The sequence below is a fragment of the Bactrocera latifrons genome, unplaced genomic scaffold, assembly GCF_001853355.1.
Source record: "Bactrocera latifrons isolate USDA-ARS-PBARC rearing strain unplaced genomic scaffold, ASM185335v1 scaffold_50, whole genome shotgun sequence".
NCBI lineage: Eukaryota > Metazoa > Arthropoda > Insecta > Diptera > Tephritidae > Bactrocera > Bactrocera latifrons.
In genome coordinates, this window is record NW_017537157.1 from 439,925 (window position 1) to 466,118 (window position 26,194).

General features: G+C 34.6%; 3 protein-coding genes across 4 annotated transcripts in view; 2 read left to right on the forward strand and 1 right to left on the reverse strand.

Annotated features, from left to right (window-relative positions):
- Positions 1-11,423, reverse strand: part of LOC108973780 — a 21,683-nt gene extending 10,260 nt beyond the window's left edge. Inside the window, exon 1 of one of the 2 annotated variants that reach the window (XM_018941258.1) lies at positions 11,141-11,423. The gene's annotated coding sequence lies outside the window, so the exon portion shown is untranslated. Of the gene's footprint in view, positions 1-6,724; positions 6,730-11,140 lie in introns of those variants that run through there. The other variant, XM_018941259.1, reaches the window with a different exon arrangement.
- A 10,573-nt stretch (positions 11,424-21,996) lies between these two features.
- LOC108973830 (cytochrome c-2-like) lies at positions 21,997-22,506 on the forward strand. The gene has a single exon (XM_018941322.1). It carries the CDS (start codon positions 22,133-22,135, stop codon positions 22,454-22,456), a length of 324 nt encoding a protein of 107 aa, XP_018796867.1. The 5' UTR covers positions 21,997-22,132; the 3' UTR covers positions 22,457-22,506.
- Positions 22,507-23,441: 935 nt separating this feature from the next.
- LOC108973829 (cytochrome c-2) lies at positions 23,442-25,945 on the forward strand. The gene is made up of 2 exons (XM_018941321.1): positions 23,442-23,528; positions 25,209-25,945. Exon 2 carries the CDS (start codon positions 25,246-25,248, stop codon positions 25,570-25,572), a length of 327 nt encoding a protein of 108 aa, XP_018796866.1. The 5' UTR covers positions 23,442-23,528; positions 25,209-25,245; the 3' UTR covers positions 25,573-25,945.
- Positions 25,946-26,194: the final 249 nt, after the last annotated feature.

Here is a 26,194-nt window from a genome sequence, read left to right on the forward strand (position 1 = left end):
ATATACAAATATTTAAATACATATGATGTCTATTAAAAAGAAATACATTATTTTTGTTGTTAGCTTTAATAATCTGTATCTCGCGCTATATAATTATGAGTGGTTTATGCTAAATGGCGTTAGAAAGATAAGAGATCTTTCTAAGAAAGCTTATAAGTCAGTTTTGTGCTTTCTTTACTTAGCATTGTCTGAGAATGCATCGATGAAGACGAAACCTCAATGCAAGCGGCTGCATATATGAACGGTGTTTATGGACCTGATACTCTAACAGTCTCACGCGAACAATTTTGTGTTCATAGATTTCGTTCCGATAATTTTGAAAAACAATTGTTGAAAATATCGATAAAGAATTGTAAATCGTCAATGTGGACACTGTTTCGTTTGGCTGGGATCTTAACATTCCACAAAATCCGTTCGGAACTATTTAAATAAAGATAGTTACAAAATGAACCGCGATGTATGAGTACCACAGGAATCAACGTAAAAAGCCTAATAAACCAAATTTCTATCTATCAATCGCTGTTGGCGCAAAAGTCGTTCCACTTCTGTAGCGGATGGTTACTGGAGAAGATAAGTTCGTAAGTTAAAACAGAGCCCAAGTTAGGAATGACGGTCAGAAAGATTTTACTATGTGTTTGGTGAGGAAATCAACTGCCATAAGCTGCCCTTCTACAGCCAAACTTAATTCAGACCTCTACTGTTCACAGTTGGACCGCCACATCGATAACGATTTGTCAGAACCTCTAAGAGCTTGGTTGACAGGTTCTTATTGACCTGGCACAAAGTATGATACAACAGAAGAGGTGAGGTGAGAGTCTGTTGAAATTCGCAACCTCCAATTTTGTATATCCGTACATACATACATACATAATTTCTTAGAGACATGACTTCTATCATTAGATCTAACTGGTCAGGCTTACTGATTTATCACTAAATACTATTGACTTTTGAGACCAATTTCCATGACCTAACTAGAAATTCCGAATATAGATAGAAGTTAAATTAACATATGTATGTAACAATCAAACACTGGTATATAATTTGATTCCTGACAGCAATCCCTCTATGAAATTATTCTTCTTTAGAGTAAAATAATATAGAACTGCACCAAATAAAGTAATTTCTTAACTTTCCACAAATCTAGCGTTGACATCTTTTAATTATTCATTATTTAAAGGGGTATTCTACTCTAGAATTTGGAAAAATTCGTTTTTTTTCATATAATATATTATATTTAAAGTTTAAACCCTTAAGAACATATCCTCCAAAGGATTTATAAGAATTAAAATTATTTTAAGAGCTACAGTTACTTTAGTGGCGCAGTAAGTAGCCCGGTAGGTAGGTAGACTCACTTTTTTAAACGCGTTTTTCGCGAAATTACTTTTTTCCACACGGCACCGGCACTTGAAATTTTGTGTGAACCTTATTTATATAATGCTTTATCTTTATATAGTCCTTAATCCACTGTTTTTAATATTTTTAAAAAATTCAGGAATTTCAAAAAAAGCGTAAAAAATTATTTTTATTTTCAGGCAGTCGCCATTTAAAAAAAATTTCGTGCTCCCTGAAATAGGAACTATAACAGCATCCTTAATTAAGAATTTTTTTAGATTTTTTTTTTCATACCACCAGGAGAGTACACCTGTCTCTCCCCCCCTCTAAGTATTTTAATTTTTAATATTATTTTGTAAATTTTTTTTCTGTATTCTTAAGCTTTCAATAAAAACACCATAAAAAATGGATAGTAAAAATATTTTTGGTTTTTCTTTTAATAAAATTCAAAAAACTGCCCAAAATTTGATACCCAATACCCAGAGAAAATTGTCACTCTATCGGATTTCACACAACAATGTAAAACTTGGCACCCCATTGAGCTTAGTTAGATATGCATTTCATTAAACATTTAATAAATTACCAACCAACGACATTTTAATCAAGACCTCCTCCGCTTCTATTTATACATATACATATGTATGTATGTATGTTTCTAAGCAGCTTCAACAGTATCAAAGGTTTTTTTTTTTTGTTGTAATCGGACGTGTTAGTTGTTTACATTTAAGACAAACTAATGATACGAAGCGCTTAAATATTGTTTAGATATGGATGTTTGTTTACGCTCATTCATATGCATGCATCTTAAAGTTAGATAAATACGTACTTATTGTATTTGTATGAATGTGAGTAGGTGTATATGAAAAAGCATGCAGGCAGGTGATAATTTGACGCTGGTAGTTGCTACAGCTGCAGTTACACAAGCGTAAACATAAACACGTTTAAACAGTCTGCAGCAAATATTGTTAGTGACTTCATAAGACATCTAGTTCTATTTCCAGCGCTTTGAAGCTTTATAAAAGCAAGCAAGTAGTACATGAGAAAAACATCGGGAATAGCGCTAGGATGAGTCTTAGCTGTATGAGACTTCGTTTGTAGAAAATTTTATTTCCACCTGACCTCTTAAGGAATAATAGAAGAATACATAAATGGCTGTTTAAGACAATTGCATTCGAAGACGAATTAATCAATATTTTTTTTATCACCGAAAACCGAAATATATTTTAAACACATCTCGTATAATCAAAGACTGCATATTGTCTAGCAAGATTCATTTTAAACACACATTTTTATTTCTATAACTTATGTTTTGACTTCCAAGCGATAGCCATTAGTTCCGGCATAAAGCTGAAATTATAGATACATATATAAACAAAAACTATGCTACTATGTTAAGTAATTAATATTTCAATATTCAAAAAACATAGAATTTCAAAACAAAACTTACATATGATCCAATAAAATTTCTAATATGAGCAATAACGGGTGATGCAAGTAGAAATATTTTTGTCACTAGCCTTTTTTTGACATACCACGTAATATTCGACCAAATAGACCACATCCAGTACGCAGTAAAGAAAATATAGCAGCCGTAGCCTCTGGGCTCTTGAAAAGTTCCAAGAAGATCCGACGTTTTAGAGCTAAACTTCATTCAGCAATTTTTGGCTCAATGGATAGGGAAGCAAGCAAAATTGTCACATTCGGAACGAAGATGAAAAGAGATTCAAGAGCTGTAATTTCTTTCAGAAAAAAACATTTTAGTGTGGTTTGTGAGCCGGTGCAATCATTGCTCCACATTTCTTCAAAAATAATGCCGGAGAGAACAGAACTGTCAATAGTGACCATTATCGCACTATAATAACCGACTATTTGATGCCTGAAATTGAAGCGCGTGATCTTGATTACATTTGGTATCAACAAGACAGCACCACTTCCTACTCAACGCATCGATCAATGAATTTTTTTAGACACCACTTCGGTGAGCAGATAATTACACATTTTGGCCGGTCGATTGGCCACCAAGATCGTGTAATATCAGGCCTTGGGGCAAACATCGTGTCATTCGCCAGTTACCAGTCAAAATGCTCGAACGAGTCATCGAAAATTGGATCCAACGGATGGACTATCTGAGACGTATCCGCGACCAACATCTAAAAGAGATAATCTTCAAAAAATAAACATTAAAGAATGTTCTCTCGAATGATAATAAACTGTGTCTTTTATTAAAAAAAAAAAATAGGGAACTTCAAAATGGATCATTATTATACGTATACCCCGTGAGACCCGTGTACTTTAAAATAATAGTAAATATAATGCCGATATAAATATTTTCTTAAAAACTTTACAAGAGAACAATGTACCATTACTTTCTGAAAGCTCTATCTCAAGACTTAATCCAATCTATACTAGTCCTCCGCTAATCTGTAAAACATTAAATTTAGTGCTGGGTGTTAATGTTTGTGTGGGCTTTAGTGATTGTCACAACAGGTGGAAATTACAAAGTGTATTTCGTATTATAAAGTAAATTTCGTAAAACTCTCAACTAAGTAAAGTATCAGGTTTTCATGTTGACAAATTTCTATTGTGTTTGTTCTGGTTTACGAAATATCTAGCGATATGTATCTCAATTTTGAACTACCCGCTGTCTTCACGAAATTAACAGCGCCGACATTAACAGCTGTCTACGCAAACATTATTGGATAAGTGAGCAGCGGTGTCGACGAAAATGCTCACTGGAAACACTTAATATATTATATACTTTACTTTAATATTAAAGTTAACATGCTGCTACAGCAAAACAACTAAAATTTGTCACATTTAGGGCGAAAAACACTGAAGAGATGTAAGAGCTGCCATTCCATCCAGAAAAAACAATGGTTTGGTGCGGTCTGTGAGCCGGTGGAATCATCAGTCCATATTTCTTCAAAAATGTCGATGATCAACAAGACGGCGCCACTTCTCACACATCGCATCAATCGATGGATTTGTTGAGAAAACTCATTTCCGGAGCTTGGATTCTTGGAAATCGGTGGGAAGGTAGTTGGTGCAGCGCTATGACTTAGGTTCTGCCATTCTTGAGCTGCAGGAACCTCCCTGTAAGACCCTCCCAAGCGCCATATGTACTTATATTGGTAATTTAAAGCATCTATAGTAATTATCAATAGGTACCTAAAAATATTTATATAGCGTATACAGTAGCTTCTGATAACGATGGAAAATATTATTGATGAGATTATAAAATTTGTATTTATGGGTATTTGTATATATAGTACATATTTATGCACTTGAATAATTGAGTTGCAAAGTGTCAACGGTATTAGTTATAAAACAATTACATACACATCTCTGTACATTCAAACATACATATGTGCATACAAGTAGATACATAAGTATAGTTTATGTAGTATAGTGTAATTGTAAATAGCATGCTGACGAAATATTTGTTTGAGACACAGTCCAAAATACGAAATGCTCGGAAAAACCAAACGTATGTGCATACATACATACATATATTATTGTAAACGTTCACAGAAAACAAATGTTACAAATTAAATAGCTTGTCAACGTAGAGAATGCACATTAATTTAGTGGTTTGTAAGTTTGTTTACTTGTCGTCAGTATTTTTCGTTCGAGTGCTTTTTTTTATTGTTTTTGCCGCGAAGAAAAATAAGTTTTTCTGTTATGACCTAAAATATGTACATACATATATTCAACTGTATATATGTATATATATATATATATATTATTACAAATGTATATGTCTCCATGTGTATTCCAGTATATAATTAAGCATATTATGCCCTTCACGCTTCGTAAGCATATTTAAACTTGATTGTCATGGCTTACATACCTAAATACATAATGAAATATACATACATATACACTATACATATGTATATGTACGTATGTAAGTAAGTGCGTAGGTAACTATGAGCTCACACTTCGTGCATGCATACATACATATGTACATACATTTGTATTACATATCAGCTTAAGAAGTTGTTTAAATGTAAATATTTAATAAATTTTTGAATTTTTATAATTTTCATACAAACGTGTTTGTGGCATTAAAAATTAATTTGTACGTTTTCCAACACCGAATGCTTATCCCTTAATTACCTTTAATTTTATAGCGGACACTTATTTCTGTATATTATGGTTATACGAAAGTCTGTTATTAAATCTTTTAAGGGTTTTTCTTAATGTCTGGTTAGTAAGCATCTGTCAGTTTAATTCTTGTTATCTTAAACAAAACTTCTTCTTTCAGTAACGTTAACCAGAACTTAACTGAGAGAACTTAACCAGCCATATATATATACCATCAATGTCTGGTAAATTAAATATAAAGAAATTTTTCCACCTTATTGAGTTTAGAATGATGAAAAAGGATGTCAACAAGACAGTTAGCACACCTACCCAATACGGTAAAATGTACATACATATGTATTTCATTTATATGATTGTATATTTTGCTCTAAAACGCAATGGAGATTACGAGACTTGCAACCCGTTACGATTTTAGTCTGCGTTTGACTGAAATCGTGTTGGATGTGACGGCGACAAGCTCCGTCGATTTAGTCATGTCTGTGTATACGTGAAATAGTTGCTCAGTTTTTGAGATATCGGACTAAACGTCCTCTTCTCTCTAAGAAGCTAATCATATGTCGGAACCGACATATACAAATTTACATATTAAACTCGAGCAAACGGTATAATCTCAGAAGAAATTTTTCAGGCCAAACCAATTTGTCCTAATATCATAAATAAAAATTCTTGTTTGGAAAATTTAGTATTTGTAAAGGATATTATCAGATTTGAAATGCATCTCAGAATCACTCTTCCTCCAACAGGTGCTACTTTGAACTGAGAATTCAATTGAAAAGTTAGGTCCATTTCCGACGAACAAAGACCAAATTCAAAAAGTCACTTATCATTCCCGTTCTGCTATATGGTGCGAAGACATGGACAATCACATCAGCTGATGAGTCGACCTTAGAAATGTTCGAGTAAAGAATCTTGCGGAAGATTTATGGCTCTTTGCGCTTTAGCAACGGCACATACCGCAGTCGATAGAACGTTGAGCAAGATATACGGCGGTATTGGCATAGTTCAGCAAATCTAGAGACATCTGCTACCCAGGCTACATCATGTTATCGGAATGGAAAAAACACCCCAGCCTTGAAGGTTTTCGATCTAGAACAAGCCGGTGGAAGCAGAGGAAGAGGAAAACGTCCATTCCGTTGGTGAGATCATGTGAAGAACAACGACCTGTCTGCAATTGGTATCACGAATAGGCGTTAAATAGTGAAAAGACGAAATGACTGGCGTGCTGTTGTTAACTCAGCTATAAGTGCGTAAGCGGTGTCTATGCCAGTAATAGCTTTAGCACAACCGAAGTTAAAGTTTTTTATTGTTTTCGTGAGCAGTTACTAAAAGATTTTGGCAGTGTATAGTTCAACTCTCCTCTAGCAACTCTTTCGCTCATAATGTAGCGAAGGCAACGTTTGAAACATATGGTTCATTAATCGTCATTTTTAAATGACACCGAATTCGGTGATGATTTTTACCAATTTCGGTGGATTATCTTAAACTTCTGATTATAATTTTCCATATACATACATAACTTTGTTATACCAAGAGGCTAGCTTCTCTCTCCATTTAATATAAATATAGAAATATAGTCACAACCCTCAAATCGGCTTTCCCAGTTATTTATGGATAAGTTCTTTTCGTAAATAGTTTCTATAAAATTCAACAGCTGTTTGTAAAAGACTAAAAGCTTCACAACTCGCCTTGAATTGCGAAGAAAAGTCCTCGATTTTTGTTTATACTAATCAAATTAAAGATGTCATAACAAATCAGAAAAAGAAAGATTAGCCTTGAGTTTTATGTGGTCAACACTTCATGCTCCATATACCATTACACCTTACCACCTAATAATCTAGATCTATCAATTTCATGGATGTGATGTTTTATATGAAAGCAATAAACCTTCCAACATTAATATACTTCTTCTCCTCCGCCGAGTTAACAACCGCGCGCCAGTCGTTCCCTCTTTTCGCTACGTGACGCCAATTAGATATTCCAAGTGAAGCCAGGTCCCTCTCCACTTGGTCCTTCCAACGGAGTGGAGCGGAGTGGAGAGGTCTTCCTCTTCCTTTGCTTCCCCCGGCGGGTACTGCGTCGAATACTTTCAGAGCTGGAGTGTTTTCGTCCATGCGGACAACATGACCTAGCCAGCGTAGCCGCTGTCTTTTAATTCGCTGAACTACGTCAATGTCGCCATATATCTCGTACAGCTCATCGTTCCATCGAATGCGATATTCGCCGTGGCCAAAGCGCAAAGGACTATAAATCTTTCGCAGAACTTTTCTCTCGAAAACTCGCAACGTCGACTCATCCGTTGTTGACATGGTCCAAGCCTCTGCACCATATAGCAGGACGGGAATTATGAGTTTGGTTTTTGTTTGTCGAGAGAGGACTTTGCTTCTCAATTGVMTACTCAGTCCGAAGTAGCACCTGTTGGCAAGAGTTATCCTGCGTTGGATTTCTAGGCTGACATTGTTGGTGGTGGATCAAAATATCAATTAAAATGTCATAATACTATCGAAAATTCCAATTACACAAAAAATACCAAATATGTACATATTTAATTTTATTACGCTGTGTATTATAATCTCTAGTACTAGACATAATCCCAAAATTATTATTTATAAACTCTGTATAAATATGGAATAACTACGCTTCGAAGTTAATATTTTCCATAGAATACTCTTCCTATTTTTGTACATACTCGTACATTTGTATGCATTTGTATAGTCAATATTGGGACAAAAAAGAACCCGAAAATTGTAATTAAATTTCCCGGGTTAATGATATTTCAAAACAAGTAAGGAAGGGCTAAGTTTGGGTGTCACCGAACATTTTATACTCTCGCATGACAAGTTTCATCAAGATATCTCAATTTTTACTCAAGGTACAGCTCGCACGGACGGATGGACAGACATCCGGATTTCAAAAAAACGTATTTTGTTTAATTGAACTATCTTAATTACTATGCCAAATATGAGTGTGATCTGTCAACCAGTTTGTTACAGCAGATGCTTAAGTCGGTACACCTCAGTATTGCGTTGATATTTTTACAATGGATAAAAATATCGAACAAAGAATAAAAGTGAAGGATATGGTGCTTGGAGGCAAGTGTAAGAGAGATGGCAAGAGACCTCGAAATCTGGGGAGTCCATTTGAACTAATATGGTGGATATTTTGGGTACAAACGCGTTCTTTCTCGACTCGTCCCGATAAAGCTGAATTTTTTTCAACAAGAGCACGATTGTCATCGAATTTAAAACCAAAATGGCATTGAATACCATTGATCAACCACCGTATTCACCTATTTTAGTTCCGTGTAATTTTGTCCGTGACGTTCCGTGGATCTATTTTTCAGTCAATCGAAGCGCTAAAACAAAATTCGCTGAAGGAGTTGAAGGCCTTCCCAAAAAGTGCTTATGAAAAGTGTTTCGGGGACTGGAAAAATCGTTAACATAAATATATTACATCTGTTGGAGTTTACTTTGAAGGCAAAATAAATATTGAAATATTTAAATATTTGTTTTTTGTTTTATTTACATTTCCGGGTGCTTTTTTGTCGTAATGTATATTGGATAACAGTTCTGCTCGCTAAACATATTGACGCTCGCCCCACACGAGACTTATCAATGATATCGATTTTTACTGTTAATGCATTCGCTAAATATAGGTAATGCGGCTGTCAGAACCAATTGTTAAGTATGGTCAAATAGAAATAGAAATTTATGTTGAGGCGTTTTATCACTTGCACCACATGTATAATTATGGAGGAGAAAAATTGCTGATATGTATTATACATGTGTGAGTAATTAGGAATGAAGAAAAAACTAACGTATGCTTCGTAGTTGTCAAAATTATCTAGCCCTCCATTTAAAAAACGCATTTTTTATACTTATACAAGCATATGTATGTATGCACATATCTACTTAAATTACGTATTATATAGGTCATGTACATAGGTATTTAAAAATGTACACATATTTATTTCTCGCAAGAAAAAAATTATTTGTGCTCTCTTGAACTCCTTAGACGATAGCTTTGAATTCTTGGGAAATAATTAATAAATAGTCAAACTTTTTTCATATATTCTGCACTTACTATTTTTATTTCCGTGTCGTGAATCTAATATTTTCATTGAGAGTAAAAATAAATATTTTTTTGTTTTGAGTTATGACTTCATCTATGTAATATTCTAATTGTCGGATCTTTAAAAAAATATTGAATATTGCGTTTTAAAAAAATTTAGCCGAATTTATTTATATAAATATATTTTTTGGCTATTAAAAAGGCTTTCTTTCATTAAATACAATGTATTGAAATGCGTTCTCCTTAAAATTTGCATAAAGGACTTTAATAGTTTTGCCTCGTCACACCAAACATACATACATGCATGTGTATATATTTAAGCATATATAATAAATAGTTACATTATATATTATATGTACATATGTATATTATATTTAGCTTTTGTTCTAGATGTGTATAAGAGACAGCCTTAAAATTTGCATAAAGGACTTTAATAGTTTTGCCTCGTCACACCAAACATACATACATGCATGTGTATATATTTAAGCATATATAATAAATAGTTACATTATATATTATATGTACATATGTATATTATATTTAGCTTTTGTTSTACAAAACCCATTGCCTTGGATTCCGAGCAGACACTGGTGTTTTTCGTGACTTAAACACCGACTTTGACACAGCAGATTACGTAAGTAAAAGTTTTATACATATGTACATATATATGTAAGCAAGTTTATGAAAGTACATAGGTCAGTATAAGCGTTTGTGCATTTTTGTTGTTACATTTACACGTGCTTCCTAAGCAAATTGCAAAAAAAAAGCAACAAAACGCTGAATACTGAGAACGCACCACATGACCCCGTGATAGCCACTTTTTATTATACGTTATAAAAGTAGGAATATAACACAACACCAGTGACTCGTACATATAACAGAAATATGTACATGTGTATATACAGACAGAGTTTCACGTTAAAGCTTCAACAATAGAACCTACTTGTGCAATGAGAGGTCATTCTTTTATAAGTACTTTCCAAAACACTTGTAATTTTTTTCCAAATTACTTGACTTTTTATGCCAGTTATTATATATGTATGTATGTAGATATAACCAATAATAACGTGCATATATATGTTTGATATGGTCGCTACCTCTAACCACTAAATCCAAGCAAATTAAGTCCCAAAAAAAATTAAAATTTCAACAATAAATAAATAGCACTCTGATCACATAGTCCTTGAAAGCAATTACGATATACGACCGCATAAATATTTATAATTTACACACTGCGGCGCTTTGATTCATTTATCATCTCTTCCAAGCTGCTGCACATAAATCAAATTTGCTATTACATACTATGTATAGGTATACAAATGTATGTGGAGCAAGTGTGAACAGCGCGCAAGTTTGCACAATTGGGGCACTATTTCAAATCCCTTTTTTCAAATGTCCTTCACAACGTCAATGTTATCAGCACTTCACCAATACATTCACTATTGCATGCGTTATTTAAAGGTATATAATATAACTGACGGCGCACAGTATACTATGGCATAGCGCTATATATATGTATATATGCTTTCCCCAACTTGAAATTAAATTTTAGCTAATTTTTACCCAACTTTAAAAGAAAAATCTATTTTATTTCAAAAATTTTTTTTTTAATTATACCAAACCAGCAACTTACTCGCAGTTAAAGCGTGCGTAGACGTATCCTTTGCTGTATACAGCGACTGCAATTCAGTTTAGTAATATTTATATAATTATTACCGTTACTTCGCGCTTTGTTAGAATATCAATTAATTGATTTTTTTTGTTTTTATTTACACGAACCTGCCACAATTATTTAGTTCTAACCGTTAAGCACTCAATGCAAAATTTACAATTACAATAAAAACACACGACAGACAACCAGAGAAGATTTGAAGGCGAATTTCAGAGCGCTCTAACAAACAACCATCACAAACTGCGTCAGCTGACTGAATGAAATGATGGCGATAACAAAAGCCCCACGAATTTGCAGCCGTTTGCGTTGACTCTCAGCACACGAGCAACGTGAGCAACGTACATAGTTGCTGCAACCAAAAAGGCCAACAACAAATAGGCAATGCGCTAAGAAAGGCAATTGTGGTGGTAACAATAAAACTTTGGTTTTAGTATAAACATATGTATATATGTATGCGTGTGTCTCAAAAAATATGATAATTTCGGCTTCTAAGTTGGAGCACTCATTCAAAACGCAATAGTTGCAACGGCAAAAGCATCACTACAAAGCGCACAAAATACTTATAGTATGCATACATATCTACATACATATTTACCTGCATGTAGATATGCTCACCGTAAGTGAGCCTCAGCAGCAGCAGCAACATTGACTATTTGCCCTCATTCACTTCCAAGGTAGACTACAAATTTTGAGCTCTCTCTCTCTTACTGCTGTTTGTTGTTAGTTTCCCTCTCAGCATTTAGCAGTATAGTTTTGTGCTCTGCGTCTTTTTTAGCTCTTAGCAGCTGTGGACTCTCTGTTGACATTCGTCCCACTCAATCATAAGCTCGTGCATGCGGAATGGTATATACATATGTACATACATATATATCTATAGAGATATGAATTGGTATATGCATTTTTATGTACTCGTATCCACTTATAAGTAGCTTTCATTCATTAGGGTTTGAAGATAACTGCATTTTACCGTGGGTAGTGGAAGCAGATGCATAAAGATACATCAAGACATACATATGTATGTATGTATGTATGTTGGTACAAGTGCATAAATATATAAAAATAATGTACATTTACAATATATGGTAAGTTAACCTTCTCTAGAGAGGAAAAATTTTAAAATTTGCGAGTTGCAGTTAAAAAATCAAAAAAATACGGTAATTGGAAATCATAAAACTTTTTGAAATATAACAGAAAAATATAGTTTTAAAATTTTTATAGCGCAAATTTATATCATCAAAATTATTATTTTATCTTTCTTTTTTACGAAAAGAATGTAAATAAGTAAAGAAGGCCTTGATTCGGGTGTAATGGAACATTTTATTCTCCTGCAAGGATCAACCAAAGCTAGCTTAACCGATAGGCATATGTATGTATGTACACTATACAAAGAACACAGGTACCAATTTTCATTACAATATCTCAATTTTAACTCAAGTGACAGCCTAAACGGATATACCCTCACTCGGATCTCAACTCGTCTCGTCATCCTGATCATTATTATATATATGTACATATGTAACCCAATATCTAGCTCGCTTATTTTTAGGTCTAGGTTTCCTACTTTATTTTAAAGAAAAAATGCAGAAACTTAAAATTTAATAGCGAATGTTTATTATCATTCCAAAAAACATTGTTTGGCATTTATATTTTGAAGAATTGGCGAATGATGCGCGTGATGTTTTGCTCCAAGGTCTGAATCCATACGCATTCATATAGAATTTAGACTTTACATATCCCCACAGGAAAAGGTCTAATGGCGTGATATCACAAATAGACGGTTATCATGACGCGTTAACGGTCGCTATGGGCAGTTGCTCACCGGCATCATTTTTAAAGAAATATGAACCGATAATTCTACTAATCTTGAATCTCAACAAAATTTGTCTCAAAATCGTCGGATATTCTTGGAATGTTCAAGTGCCCATAAAAGCGAAGCGATGTCGTTTAGGAAGTCGAGCATCTTCAATTCTCAGGCAATCTGTATTTTATACGCCTTCAATTTAAGATCTTAACGTAATATGCTTCAATTCGTTCCATAAGTCAAGAAAGCACTGAGCTCAATAAAAGACAAGCTCCACACAGACTTGATCTGGGTTTCTGACGACAAGAACATTTTCGGCAACGAAAAAGCAGACGAGTTGGCAAAGTCAGGAGCTTTCCTTAACGAATCCGAGGAGGAGCTAATACCAAGCCCTAGAATCGATGCAATGGAGAGCTCAATAGACAATTTCAACAAGTTGCAAATAACAGATGGCAATACTTAACAAAATGAATTATAACTAAACAATTATGGACAACATATGACAAGAAAAAAACTAACGACTTATTAAATAGGTCTAGGAAAAGTATACACAGAGTAACAGTTACCATGCAACATGCGTCCAAAATGGAATATCTGCCAAAGCTGTGAAATAGCAGGGAACAAGGAAACAATTTTCCACTTTCTCTGTGAATGCCCCGCACTATCACAGATCCGACACAGAGCACTTGAAATTCATCTACGCATAGTGCATCAAAATGACACAGCCAGTGCGAATTGAGCCCGAAAGACAACAGGGCTGCACTCCGGAAAATTCATTAATAAATTTAATTAATTTAACCAGTGTTACCACAATGATAAAATAAATTCTATAGTTAAATAACGCATAATTGAAATGAGATGAATGATTTGAGTGAAAAGATTAGAAATGTGCTCACAGAGAGACCATATGAAAAAGATAAAAATTTAAAAACAAAAAACCCTTTTCTAAAATTTTTATTTAACCTCGCTGAAGTTTCTAATTGATTGATGGTCTATTGGCAATATTATATTTAAAAAGAAGCTGACTTTTCTCAACAAATAACTTTTGTCATTTAGTATAACCACTCTCGGTGGATACTCGCATTTGTGCGCAACTGCACAGCATCTGCTTCGAGGACACTAATAAGGGATGTTGTGCGTTTTAAAAAGCCGCGCTCTGCAGCTCACCTCGCATGTACATAATAACGGTTTAGGTGAAGATTCTTACACATGTATGTAACTTCTTACTAATATACAGATATACATATATATAAATACATATTTTGAAGGACAGTCAGCGACCTCGTCCTAAAAAGGAAAAGTGTTCAAAATGAATTTTCGCTCTTTCAAGATTACATACATACGCATAAAGATACTGAAAAGTTGCATAATCTTACATAGGCATAGTTGCATAAGGTATACATACATGCGAACGAGGACATTTATAAGAAAAATAACGTTCTATACTATATGCGCATCGAGAGTGTTGATTGTGTAATATTTCAAGGATTTTTCCTTTTTCTATTAGATTGTTAATAATATTAGACTTATTTGCATATAAATAGTACTTACGCGCATATTTTATACATACATACAGACATGGAGAGATGTGGCAAGACTTAGTTTTCATGAATTAAAAATAAAATTACTCAGACATTAAATTAAATCAAGTTAATAAATTAACTAAAAAATTTGAATTTTTTTTTTTGCCCTAACTTTTTATCATATTTCTGGCATGGTTCGAATACCACTCTTATGAGTGAAACTGCTACTGATGCAGAGCATGTGCCATCGAACGGAGAAAATATTAATTAGAGGGTGCAATATCTGGCGAAGGGTATGACTTACCATTTAAACGTTACCAGGTATGTTTGAAAGGGTTTCGCAACGGAAGGCCGAACATTGCCTTGCAGCAGAATCACTTTTTCGTGCCTCTCCTGATATAGAGGTTATTAAGAACCCAAGTTCCTTGTTTATAAATCATTCCCAGCGAATGTATGTAATTGCTTTGTAATGGCTCGGAGAGTGGCTCCCAATGCTGAAACAGACTTTCTTGCGTTTGCCATGAATTCTCAACGTCTCCAAGGTTGTTGGTCCGGAGATATATAAACATAATATTTTCTAGCAAATGAAGCATTCTTGATTTCTCTATTAGCTATTTTACACAAGCTCGTATAGTTAAAAAAAGGAAAAACATTAAATTCGGCTGTAACGAAGCTAGAATACCTTTTACAGGTGCATTTCTCATAGCTTATACCATTGTAAGAGATATTTTTTTTTTATTTTGATACTAGACAAATTTTCATTTTTTTTTAATAATTTCATCAATTGAATTGACGACCTCTCGACCGTTTTTGAAGGCTTTGTACCGCTCGTAAGCTCGTGTTTTTGATAAAACTGAATCACCGTAAGCCTTTCGCAACATTCTTAAAGATCCCGCACACGAAATTTGTTCGATATTTTTATTTATAGTAAAAATCGCAATTCACTACTGAGCCGTACCGACTTAAGCAGCTGCTGTAAACAAAATGGTTGACAGAGCGCGCACATATTTGACAAAGTAATTAACAACAGTCTTACCCAACTTAGCAAAATATATATTTTAAAGTACCGTTTACCCGGGGATTTCAATTACAATTTACTGGTGCTTTTTTGTCCCAATGTACATACAAATATATTTTATAGAGTCTCCAATGGAAACTTCTCAATTTTACAAATTTCAAGGCAACTTAATATAGCCGCTCAGGGTATACAAACTACAAATATACAGTTATATGAATTATATTCACTTATAAAATGTATTGTGAACACTCTTCGAAGAATTGCTATTTAATTGATGGTAATAATTATTTACAGCGTATCAGACCTAGCACAATAGACAGACACACGCATAGTATTTGTGTTTCTTCATAAACAAAAAACTGAATTCGTACTTCCTACAAATTGGCCTTAAGAATTTCTTCAAATATACTTTATTTATTTACGCCTATATTAATTGCCGTTTTCCAAAATCAAGCGCCAAAAGCATTCATAAATTATCAATCTCAACGAAAGCATAAATCTAAGCACTCTGCTCTCCAAACAAACGTCCAAAGAACAAATGACGCGACCATCAAGTGACATCATTTCAATTGCAACACCAACAACCGCGACCGAACTCATCCGCGCCAACAACACCGCACATGGTCTACTATATACAGCAACAACACCACATGGCATAGAAAAGCCAACTTTATAGCTCGCACTCACACGGCACGGTTGCTCAAGCAGTAAAAGCTCCCGAAATCGGGCTGGCGCGTGAGCGTCGTGGACCACGGACTGTCCCACATTTTGTGTCGTTACAAGCATAAAAATCATAAAACTCATAAAAATATTTTCGAAATATTAGTTCTTGTGTGCAAATTTGTGCTGTTCACTTGAAAATCATTAAGTTTTTAGTTTATTTTTTTAATTTTTTTTTTTTTTAATTTTATTTTACTCCATTTAGATTTGGTTGGCGGTTGCACAAAAGTATGTATTTTTGGCCGACTGCTCAATGCACGCCCGCCACTTGCTATCAATATATATATATATTTCACTATATTTCACCTATTACCATTTACATATACAGGCATACATATCTAAGTGTAGGAGCGCGTGTGTGTGAGAGTATTTTTGAGAATGACTAATTATCATAATTGGTGATTTCTTTTCCAATGATTTATACCCCAGTGTCTGGCAATGGGTAGAAGTTTTAATTTGCCATAACACTTTCCAGCTGAGTTTTGAAATCAGTTTTTGGCATTTTTCTTATTTTTCTCATTGGCCCAGCACAGTTGTTGGTGAAGTTCGAGAATTGCGGGACGCGTATAAATTAGCGTCACGGCAGTCATTAGACCTTCATTACATATTCGTTGCAGACACGGCATGAAATCGTAGTGATTCTATGTAGAATATCAGGTTGCACGTTCAGCTATGTGGAAGTCTGCATGTGTTCCATACAAGCGCTTTTACCCACGACCCATTACGACGGCATTAAAATTTAAGTGCGCACCTATATGTGTATGTATATAGGTTTATATTGAATTTCTTTAGTGGTATTAAAGCTATTTGCGATTTAAAAAGTTGATATTATATAAAGCTTTGAGCACAAAAAAGTGCACGGGAATTGTAAATAAAATTGAAAACATTAAGTATTCGTCAATATTTATTTTGTCGCCTTAAAAATAATCCCCAACAGATATAATGTACTTATAGCAACGCTTTTTCCAGTCCTCTAAACACTTTTCACAAGCCCTTTTTGGGTTGGCGTTCAGTCATTTTGTTTTATCTCTTCAATCGACTAAAAACGAGTTCCACGTAGCGGCAATTTCAGTTTGTTGAAGAAGTATAAATCACACCGAACCAAATCTGATGAATATAGTGGTTGATCGATGGTATTCATTGCGTTTTTATACTCTCGCAACAATGTTGCTAAAGAGAGTATTATAGTTTTGTTCACATAACGGTTGTTTGTAAGTCCTAAAGCTAAAAGAGTCAGATATAGGGTTATATATACCAAAATGATCAGGGTGACGAGTAGAGTTGAAATCCGGATGTCCGTCTGTCCGTCCGTCCGTGCAAGCTGTAACTTGAGTAAAAATTGAGATATCATGATGAAACTTGGTTCTTTTGGAAAATTGGGCGTGGCCCCGCCCCCTCCTAAATTTTTTGTACATATATCGGAAACTACTATAGCTATGTAAACCAAACTGTATACAGTCGTTTCCTTCAGGCATTTCTAAATACAGTTTAAAAATGGAAGAAATCGGATAATAACCACGCCCACCTCCCATACAAAGGTTACGTTGAAAATCACTAAAAGTGCGTTCACCGACTAACAAAAAACGTCAGAAACACTAAATCTTACGGAAGAAATGGTAGAATGAAGCTGCACCCAGCTTTTTTTGTAATTTTAAAATGGGCGTGGCGTCGCCCACTTATGAAAAAAAAACCATATGTCAGGAACTACTCCACCGATTTCAATGAAATTCGGTATATAGTATTTTCTAAACACCCTGACGATATCGGTTTCATATCGGTTCACAACCACGCCTTCTTCCAATATAACTCTATTTTGAATTCCATCTGATGCCTTCTCTGTATAATATATACATTAGGAACCAATGATGACAGCGGAATAAAACTTTACACAAATACGGTATTTGAGCTGAGGTATCCCTTGTGGAAAAATTGTCGTGATCGGACTATAACTTTTCAATGCAATTAAAATAAATGAAAATACAATTCAATACTCAAAGTACACAAATTGATCTAATCTAATTAATTTACAGCAAAATAAAAAAATATGTAAATGACGGATAATGAAATCTCGATTATCACTTTATCATGGGAGAGTATAAAATGTTCGGTGACACCCGAACTTAGCCCTTCCTTACTTGTTTGCAATATGTTTTAAAGAAATGTTCGATATTTTTTAAATTAGTTAAGAAAGTTCCATTAAATTTATGAGCGGAATCAAATTTCTGGTGCCGAAACGTTCAGAATGTTGGAAAAGACTTTTGGGAATAATTGTTTTGCTCGTGCAAGTGAGTTTGATTGGTACAAATTATTCAAAGAGTGTCGAGAATGTGTTGACGACGAACCACCTCCTGGACGGCCATCAACGTCAATTAAATAAAATAATTGGTACTTGAGAATCGACAATTAACAGTCAGCGAACTTAATGACATCGTTGGATTACCATTTTGAACGATAATTTGGGTGTAAGAAAAGTGAAAGCAGGATTGGTTCCAAAATCTCTAAATGTTTTCAAAAATTAGCGTCGCGTTCACATCTGTGAAACAATGCTTTCCGACTACCAGAATGTCATGAAACGTGTTATAATTGACGATGAGTCTTGAATATGTGCTTACGACCCGTAAACAGACGATCAATCGGCCGAATATCGTGGCAAAAGTCAATGAAAGCCAAAAAAAATACGTCAAGTATTGTTTTCTTCGAATATCGAAGTGTCGTGCAGTGCGAATTTCTTCCGACTGACCAAACTGTCAACAAGAAATACCATTTGAATGTTATGCGTCGATTCCGCGAAGCTATTCGTAAAAATAGGCCGACAACTCTGGGTTTTCGCATCACGAAAATGCACAGTGCAGTATGCGACTGGATCTGGATTCTTCGTGAGTTTTTCGCCATATTTTCAACCAATATCGTGCAGCTTATCGTCTGATTTAGATTATGAACAAAGTCTTACTATTTTTAGCTTACAGTAGTATCCTTTCTTTTCACGTACCCATCGTAAGAAATAGCTAACAACCCTCGTATACATACTTATAGTAAATATTATATTCAAACTCAATTTTGCGTTATGAAAAAATATAGTCATAGCGTGCGAGTGATTTACCATGAGAACTATGAAAACTTCGTGAGAAAGAAAATCGTATTGTTTCAGTAAAATTTACGTTGGTGACACAAGAGAATCATTAAGCCCAGCTTGCACATCCGCGAGTAACTTCATATATGTATGTTGTTACGTAATTGAATTGCAAAGGAACTTAGATTGCTGCAAGAAATCAACGATTTCAAAACCATATGAGTATAGAAAATTACGTAATCATACGAGTAGCTCTGCTCGTCCACACATTTATTTATACTCGATACAGCTTGACAGTTTAATTGAAGCACTTTGCTTATTTTGAAAAGGCATCTATGTACATATACATATCTAGTAAATGAAACAAATTATAATATATAATTATATCGTTAATCATTCAAGAAAGACAGGACCGATCTTTATGGTCTTTGATTTGTTGCATTATTTTCCGCTTTGAATAACAAAATGATTGTAATCTATTGGTCTTAATCAAGGTTTTTTAGACTTTTATCACCTGCCCGAGACTTAAGTTAATTCGGATTATGATTACTTGATTTCTAATTTTGTATATATTTTTTTTGCTTGTTTGCTTATTTACAGAATTTTACTGCCATTTGAGCTTTGCTATCCTATGTATGTGTTACATAGTCATATACATATTTATTTATATTTTTTGTTACCATATTTACATGTATTTAACACAGCACATTTCAAGGTCGATGTCGTAATAAAAGTATATAAATCCAAGTAAAACCAAAACGTCTTAGGGCTATCCGCATACAAGCATACACTTTAGGGCAAACATACAATTATGAAATGATAAGGAGTGGGCATAATGGGTTCGTAAACGCAAAAATATTAACGAATGCTAAATGAAGCGACAAAGTCACGCAGTCTGCCACGAAACTCTATGCTATAGTGGTTTTGAAAAATATTCATAAATCCTACAATGAAAAATTACGTACAACTAACCCTTCATTTTGATACTCTCTTCTTCTTTATTGGCGCAGCCAAGTTAAATTTACTATCTTCATAAAATAATAAACCACTTTCCATAAAATTTGTTCCAACAGAGTGTCACTTTGTGTTTTCCGCAATTTATTTGACCTTGCGATAGATACATAAGACATTTTGAAAGACATCAAAATAATAACCTGCAAATATGGTATCTCTGAAATCCATCCAAAAATGGGTGAAATCGGTCGGTATCTGTTCTTATACCTCAAATAACAATTGCACAGACTTCCAGTTGTCTAGCTTTCTTCAGAAGGATAACTAAATATTTGACATAAGTAAGATATCTTGTTAAAATTATGTATAGTAAGCTTGAATAATTTAATATAGAGTAAATATTCCTCTTGACTTGACTCTGTGAAGCTTAAGTGAACCCTTAGCCCAATGGGACATCGGAGACTCTATAAAATACACATACAAATGATCGGTATAATGAGCTGAGTCAATTTAGCTACGTTTGTCTTTACGTTACAAGTTTTCGATAGAAAGGTTCTGCGAAAGATTTATGGTCCTTTGCGCATTGGCAACCGCGAATACCGTAGTCCATTTAACGATGAGCTGCACGAGATATACGACGACATTGACATAGTTCAGCGAATTTAGAAACAACGAGGTTTCAGACAAGGCGACTTCATATCGTGCGGCTTCTTCAATCTGCTGCTGGAGAAAATAATTCGAGCTGCAGAACTAAATAGAGGAGGTACAATATTTTATAAGCGTGTACAGCTGCCGGGGAAGGATATTGATATCATCAGCCTCAACACCCGCGCCGTTAGTTCTGCTTTCTCCAGACTGGACAAGGAAGCAAAGCAAATGCGTCTGGCAGTGAACGAGTTCAAGACGAAATATCTCCTGTCATCAAACAAACAGTCATTGCAGTCGCGACTTGGCTCTCTCGTCCCTGTTGACAGTCATAACATCGAAGTCGTAGATAAATTCGTGTATCTTGGAACCAGCGTAAACAAAACTAACAATGTCAGCCTGGAAATCTAACGCAGGATAAATCTTGCCAACAGGTGCTACTTTCGACTGAGTTGGCAATTGAGAAGCAAAGTCCTCTCGCGACGAAAAAAACCAAACTCTATAAGTCACTCATAATTCCCGTCCTGCTATATGGTGCAGAGGCCTGGACGATGACAACTACTGATGAGTCGACGGTGCGAGTTTTCGAGAGAAAAGTTCTGCGAAAGATTTATGGTATTTTGCGCGTTGGCCACGGTGAATATCGGATTCGATGAAACGATGAGATATATGACGACATTGACATATGCAGTTCAGCGAATTCAAAGACAGCGGCTACGCTGGCTAGGTCATGTTGTCCGAATGGACGAAAAGTATTCGACGCAGTACCCGGCGGGGGAAGCGGAGGAAGAGGAAGATCTCCACTCCGTTGGAAGAACCAAGTGGGGAACGACCTGACTTCGCTTGGAATATCCAATTGGCGCCACGTAGCGAAAAGAAGGAACGACTGGTGCGTTGTTGTTAACTCGGCTATAATCGCCTAAGCGGTGTCTACGCCAGTAAAGAAGAAATATAATATTTTATACATATGTATGTATATGTAGCACCAATAAAAAAAAAGTATTAATAATAATAATTGCGATTTGGCAATGCTATTGCAAACTTATTTTGAATAAATATTTTCCAATACATTTCATTTGACGGTGACGCTGTAACGTTTTACGAGTAAATTCTATAAAAGTCAGTTTTTGATTTCCTATTCAACTTTGATTTGCTTTCCCGATATTCTGCTTAATTACCATCTTTGTGCAATACAAAAATTGATTGAAGCGTAACATTTTACACGATGGGTGTTCCAGCTGGCAATGCGGAGAATGGAAAGAAGGTTTTCATGCAAAAATGTGCCCAATGTCATCCGATTGAGAAGGGTGCTCGTCATAAGGTTGGACCAAACCTGCATGGAGTAGTTGGACGTAAGAGTGGTTCACTCGGTGATTATAAATATACGGATGCAAATAAAAGTAAAGGTGTGACTTGGACTGAAGACGCATTATTCGAGTACTTGGAGAATCCCAAGAAATACATACCAGGCACAAAAATGGTATTTGCGGGAATCAAGAAGGCCGAAGAACGTGCCGATGTGATTGCCTTTTTAAAGAGCGCTAAGTAAAATCCATAATTATTGAATCGCATTCTGCTATATTCATAAAATATTATATGTTTAATAAATTCTAAATTTAAATAATTCCGTTGATTCGGGAATATCGATAAATTTTAGTTTAGGGATTTTTATGATGATGATATGTCTTAGATGATGCAATTTGGATAGGCTGTTCTTCTGTGAACGGTATTTTTTTTGTAGACGTTCCCCGCAAAGGAATTAACCCGGATTTTATCCGGCAAAGGACTGTTTTTTTCGGCGATCTAACCCAGTTTGCCGAACTTAGTGAGAAAAGAATGTCGACAAAATTTCAAAACGATACGTGAAAAACTGAGGAACTAATTGCATATAATCAGCCGGACCTGACCAATCGACTCAGTTCATCAGACTGATTATTTATATATACTTTATAGGGTCTCCGACTTTCCTTCTGAGTGTTACAAACTTCGTAGCAATCTTAACATACCCAGCTCAGAGTAAAAATACAAATACTTTCGTTTGACACTTTAAGTCGGTTAAAAGTTTGTAGATAACATCAAGACCATCCAGCACATAGAAGTTAGACCTATGCCCTAACCAAACTTTATTGAAATCAATCATTTAGTGTCTTTTTTGTGAGAGCTTAATTGCCCTTATATTATATGATAATTTATCATAAAGTCTCATTTATTAAGTCGTCATAAGCAAGCTTATTACAACCCTGCTGGCTTGAAAAAGTGTTGTCATATCACTGTCACTGCCATTCACATAGAACTTTCCTCGCTGACAGTTCATACTGAAACAACAACGGAATAAATAGCTCTTTATACCTTGTAGATTGATAATTAAGCAAATATAAATTGTTTTAATTATAATTAGATTTTAACCACTGAAAATATGTGAATTTCCTTATATAAAAGACCTTATTTTAGCATTTCAACAAAAATTGAACGTGAAAACATGCGGTAATGGAATTAGTGTGGCTTTGCATATCATTTTTCGCAAATGTACAGCGTGGCATTATAACGTAAGCCAGCTGATATTGGCGCGACGAAACTCACATGGAGTGCTAAAATTTAGTCGAGTTGTATTTGTGTTCAATGTAAGTACAGTGGGAAAATTGGTGTTAAATATAAAATTTTTTGGAACGTTACTATTACATATAAACTATAGAATATATAAAGTTATATGTGTGTGTCATTGTCGTAATGCTTATATATTTTTTCTGAGTTTACATTGTTTCAAAAAAGTTAAAGCAAACAGAAATATTCCAATACGACTGCTAAATTGATTACATAAACAAGTATACGAGTGGCAAAGTGCGTTAAACTGTATACATATACAGGTAGCTACGGATAGGTGTGTGCGAAGGGGTTTCTTTGCATAGAAAAAGATAGGGGTTGATCTATGTTACATAAAAACGTGCGAGTTACGTACTACCACGCAATTTTTATTCATTTTTATCTTTATAGAAATTTTGTGCTAAACACCAATGATTATATATGTATATAAATATGGTTGTAGAAGATTAGGAAGGAAACTGTTATATTACCGTCATTACTTTCATTCATACATTCTTTGATGGCATTCTTCGCCACGTTTCTTTTACTTTTTAATAGAGAATGATAATTTAATTCGCAACCTGTTTCCATTATTAATCTACCTTTACATAACAAAAATGTCACGTGGGTGATGGAAATTTTTCATGGTCATTTTCATGTTACTTAACTTTTTGCAAGTGGATCGTGTTCTAAATTTCACACATTAGCTTTCTTCAAGAACGAATATTTTAGGTTGTATACTTACATACATACATACATATGTATATGCATATATGCGTATACTTACATACGTCCACGTATCTACATATATAAGCATTTAAAAATTAATGTGTGAAGGGGTTTACACTCGTACTGCGCTGACACATAGTATAAAATGTACAAAGCATTTTGTACGAATTTAAAAGAATTAAAATGTAGAATATTTTAACTTATATTATATAACGGTTTTTTTATTCAATTTAAAGTCTACGTAATGGGAAGTAGAGGTCAACGTCTGTTTCTTTTGTTATAAAAAACGCAAAGTAGTTTCATAACAAATTCTCCTCATTAGCAAAAAAACGCTTTTTCAAGTGCAAATATTTTCAGGCACATAAGAAGTGTGTCTGTTAGTTAGATTTGCTTGTATTTATGTACAGACACATCTATACATCCCTTTCTCTTGTTGACATTTTTTAATAGCAATTATAAAATGCTAGCACGTTATGGGCGACCTAGAACTTGCATTTGTTGGAAGTAATTTTTTTACGAAGACCACGAGACAAAACAAGTAGAATGGCGGGCGTTGCAGTCGGGGGTGTTTACGTAGAGTTGAGTCAGCTTTTTGAAATGATCGGGACCATGCACGGTGCAAAGTTTTACGCAAAACTCTAAATGATTTCATGTATCACGAGAGAATACAAATAAAGCTGTTGCTGTGTGCTTAATCGTTAAGCATCAGACAGCCGTCATTGTGATATACATATGTACACAGATATTTCCGCTGAATTAAATTACATAATATAACTTTGATAAGGGGTTTCTCTTTAAAATAATTGCATATGTTGGTCTTATCGAACGAGATTTATGAGATAGTTTTGTTCGGTATTATTGTGCAGAGTTTATTGAAGAAATGGTGTTAGTTGTTGTTATTGCATTTAATATTTAAATTGAAATTTCGCATTTACTTGTACAAAAAAAACGAAAACAGTTTAGTATTAATTATTTTTTCTTATTATTTACAGAGTGAGTACCTATTAACATTCATTAAGAACTACAAAAATGGGCGTACCAGCAGGTGATGTTGAAAAGGGCAAGAAACTCTTTGTCCAACGTTGCGCACAATGCCACACTGTTGAGGCTGGTGGCAAGCATAAGGTCGGCCCAAATTTGCACGGTCTGTTCGGTCGTAAGACTGGTCAGGCTGCCGGTTTCTCCTACACAGATGCCAACAAGGCGAAAGGCATTACCTGGAATGAGGATACCCTATTCGAATACTTAGAAAATCCCAAGAAGTACATCCCTGGTACAAAGATGGTCTTCGCCGGTCTGAAGAAGCCCAATGAACGTGGTGATTTGATCGCTTACCTGAAATCCGCCACCAAGTAAATTTCAGTCAGAAAAGCATCAACAGTTGTAAAAGAAGCTATCATAAAGTAAACCACCTCATCTAGCTCTTTATAATTAAGGACATAAACTGTAAAAACAATAACATGGGTTTGGACGATGATGTTTTGAATTGCAGGCGCATGTTGCCTATGAAGACAATTTGTACCAAATAGTCATCATCTGTTTAAGAGCAAAGATATAATTTAGTTTTTAATTTAACTATTCTACATAGGACAATTTAATTATTTTATTTAATTGTGCGAAAGAAATATAACCAATTTTTTAGTTGGTTTTTATTTTAAAATGCTGAAGGAAAGTAAAGTGATTCAAAATCGATAAAACCAGTAACAATAAACCAATAAAAAACTGAAAATAGAAATATTTTATTTATTAAGGATTTTGTTAAATAGGACTTTGATGTAGCTGGAATGAAATATGTGACGATTTGCATAAAATCGTACGCTTCTTTAATTCATTTTAACTTCAACTTACCAGCAGGAAAGATCTAGTAAGACACCGTTCTCACCATAAACATGTCTACGTAGCCGGATTTTTTTTCCGCAAAGGAGTGCCAATTCCGAATTCTTCCACTACGACAACGACCCAGAAAGATAGTTTTATT

Bases quoted from the DNA above. Each gene is read 5' to 3' on its own strand.
- LOC108973830 (XM_018941322.1), top strand. From the start codon at position 22,133: ATGGGTGTTCCAGCTGGCAATGCGGAGAATGGAAAGAAGGTTTTCATG.
- LOC108973829 (XM_018941321.1), top strand. From the start codon at position 25,246: ATGGGCGTACCAGCAGGTGATGTTGAAAAGGGCAAGAAACTCTTTGTC.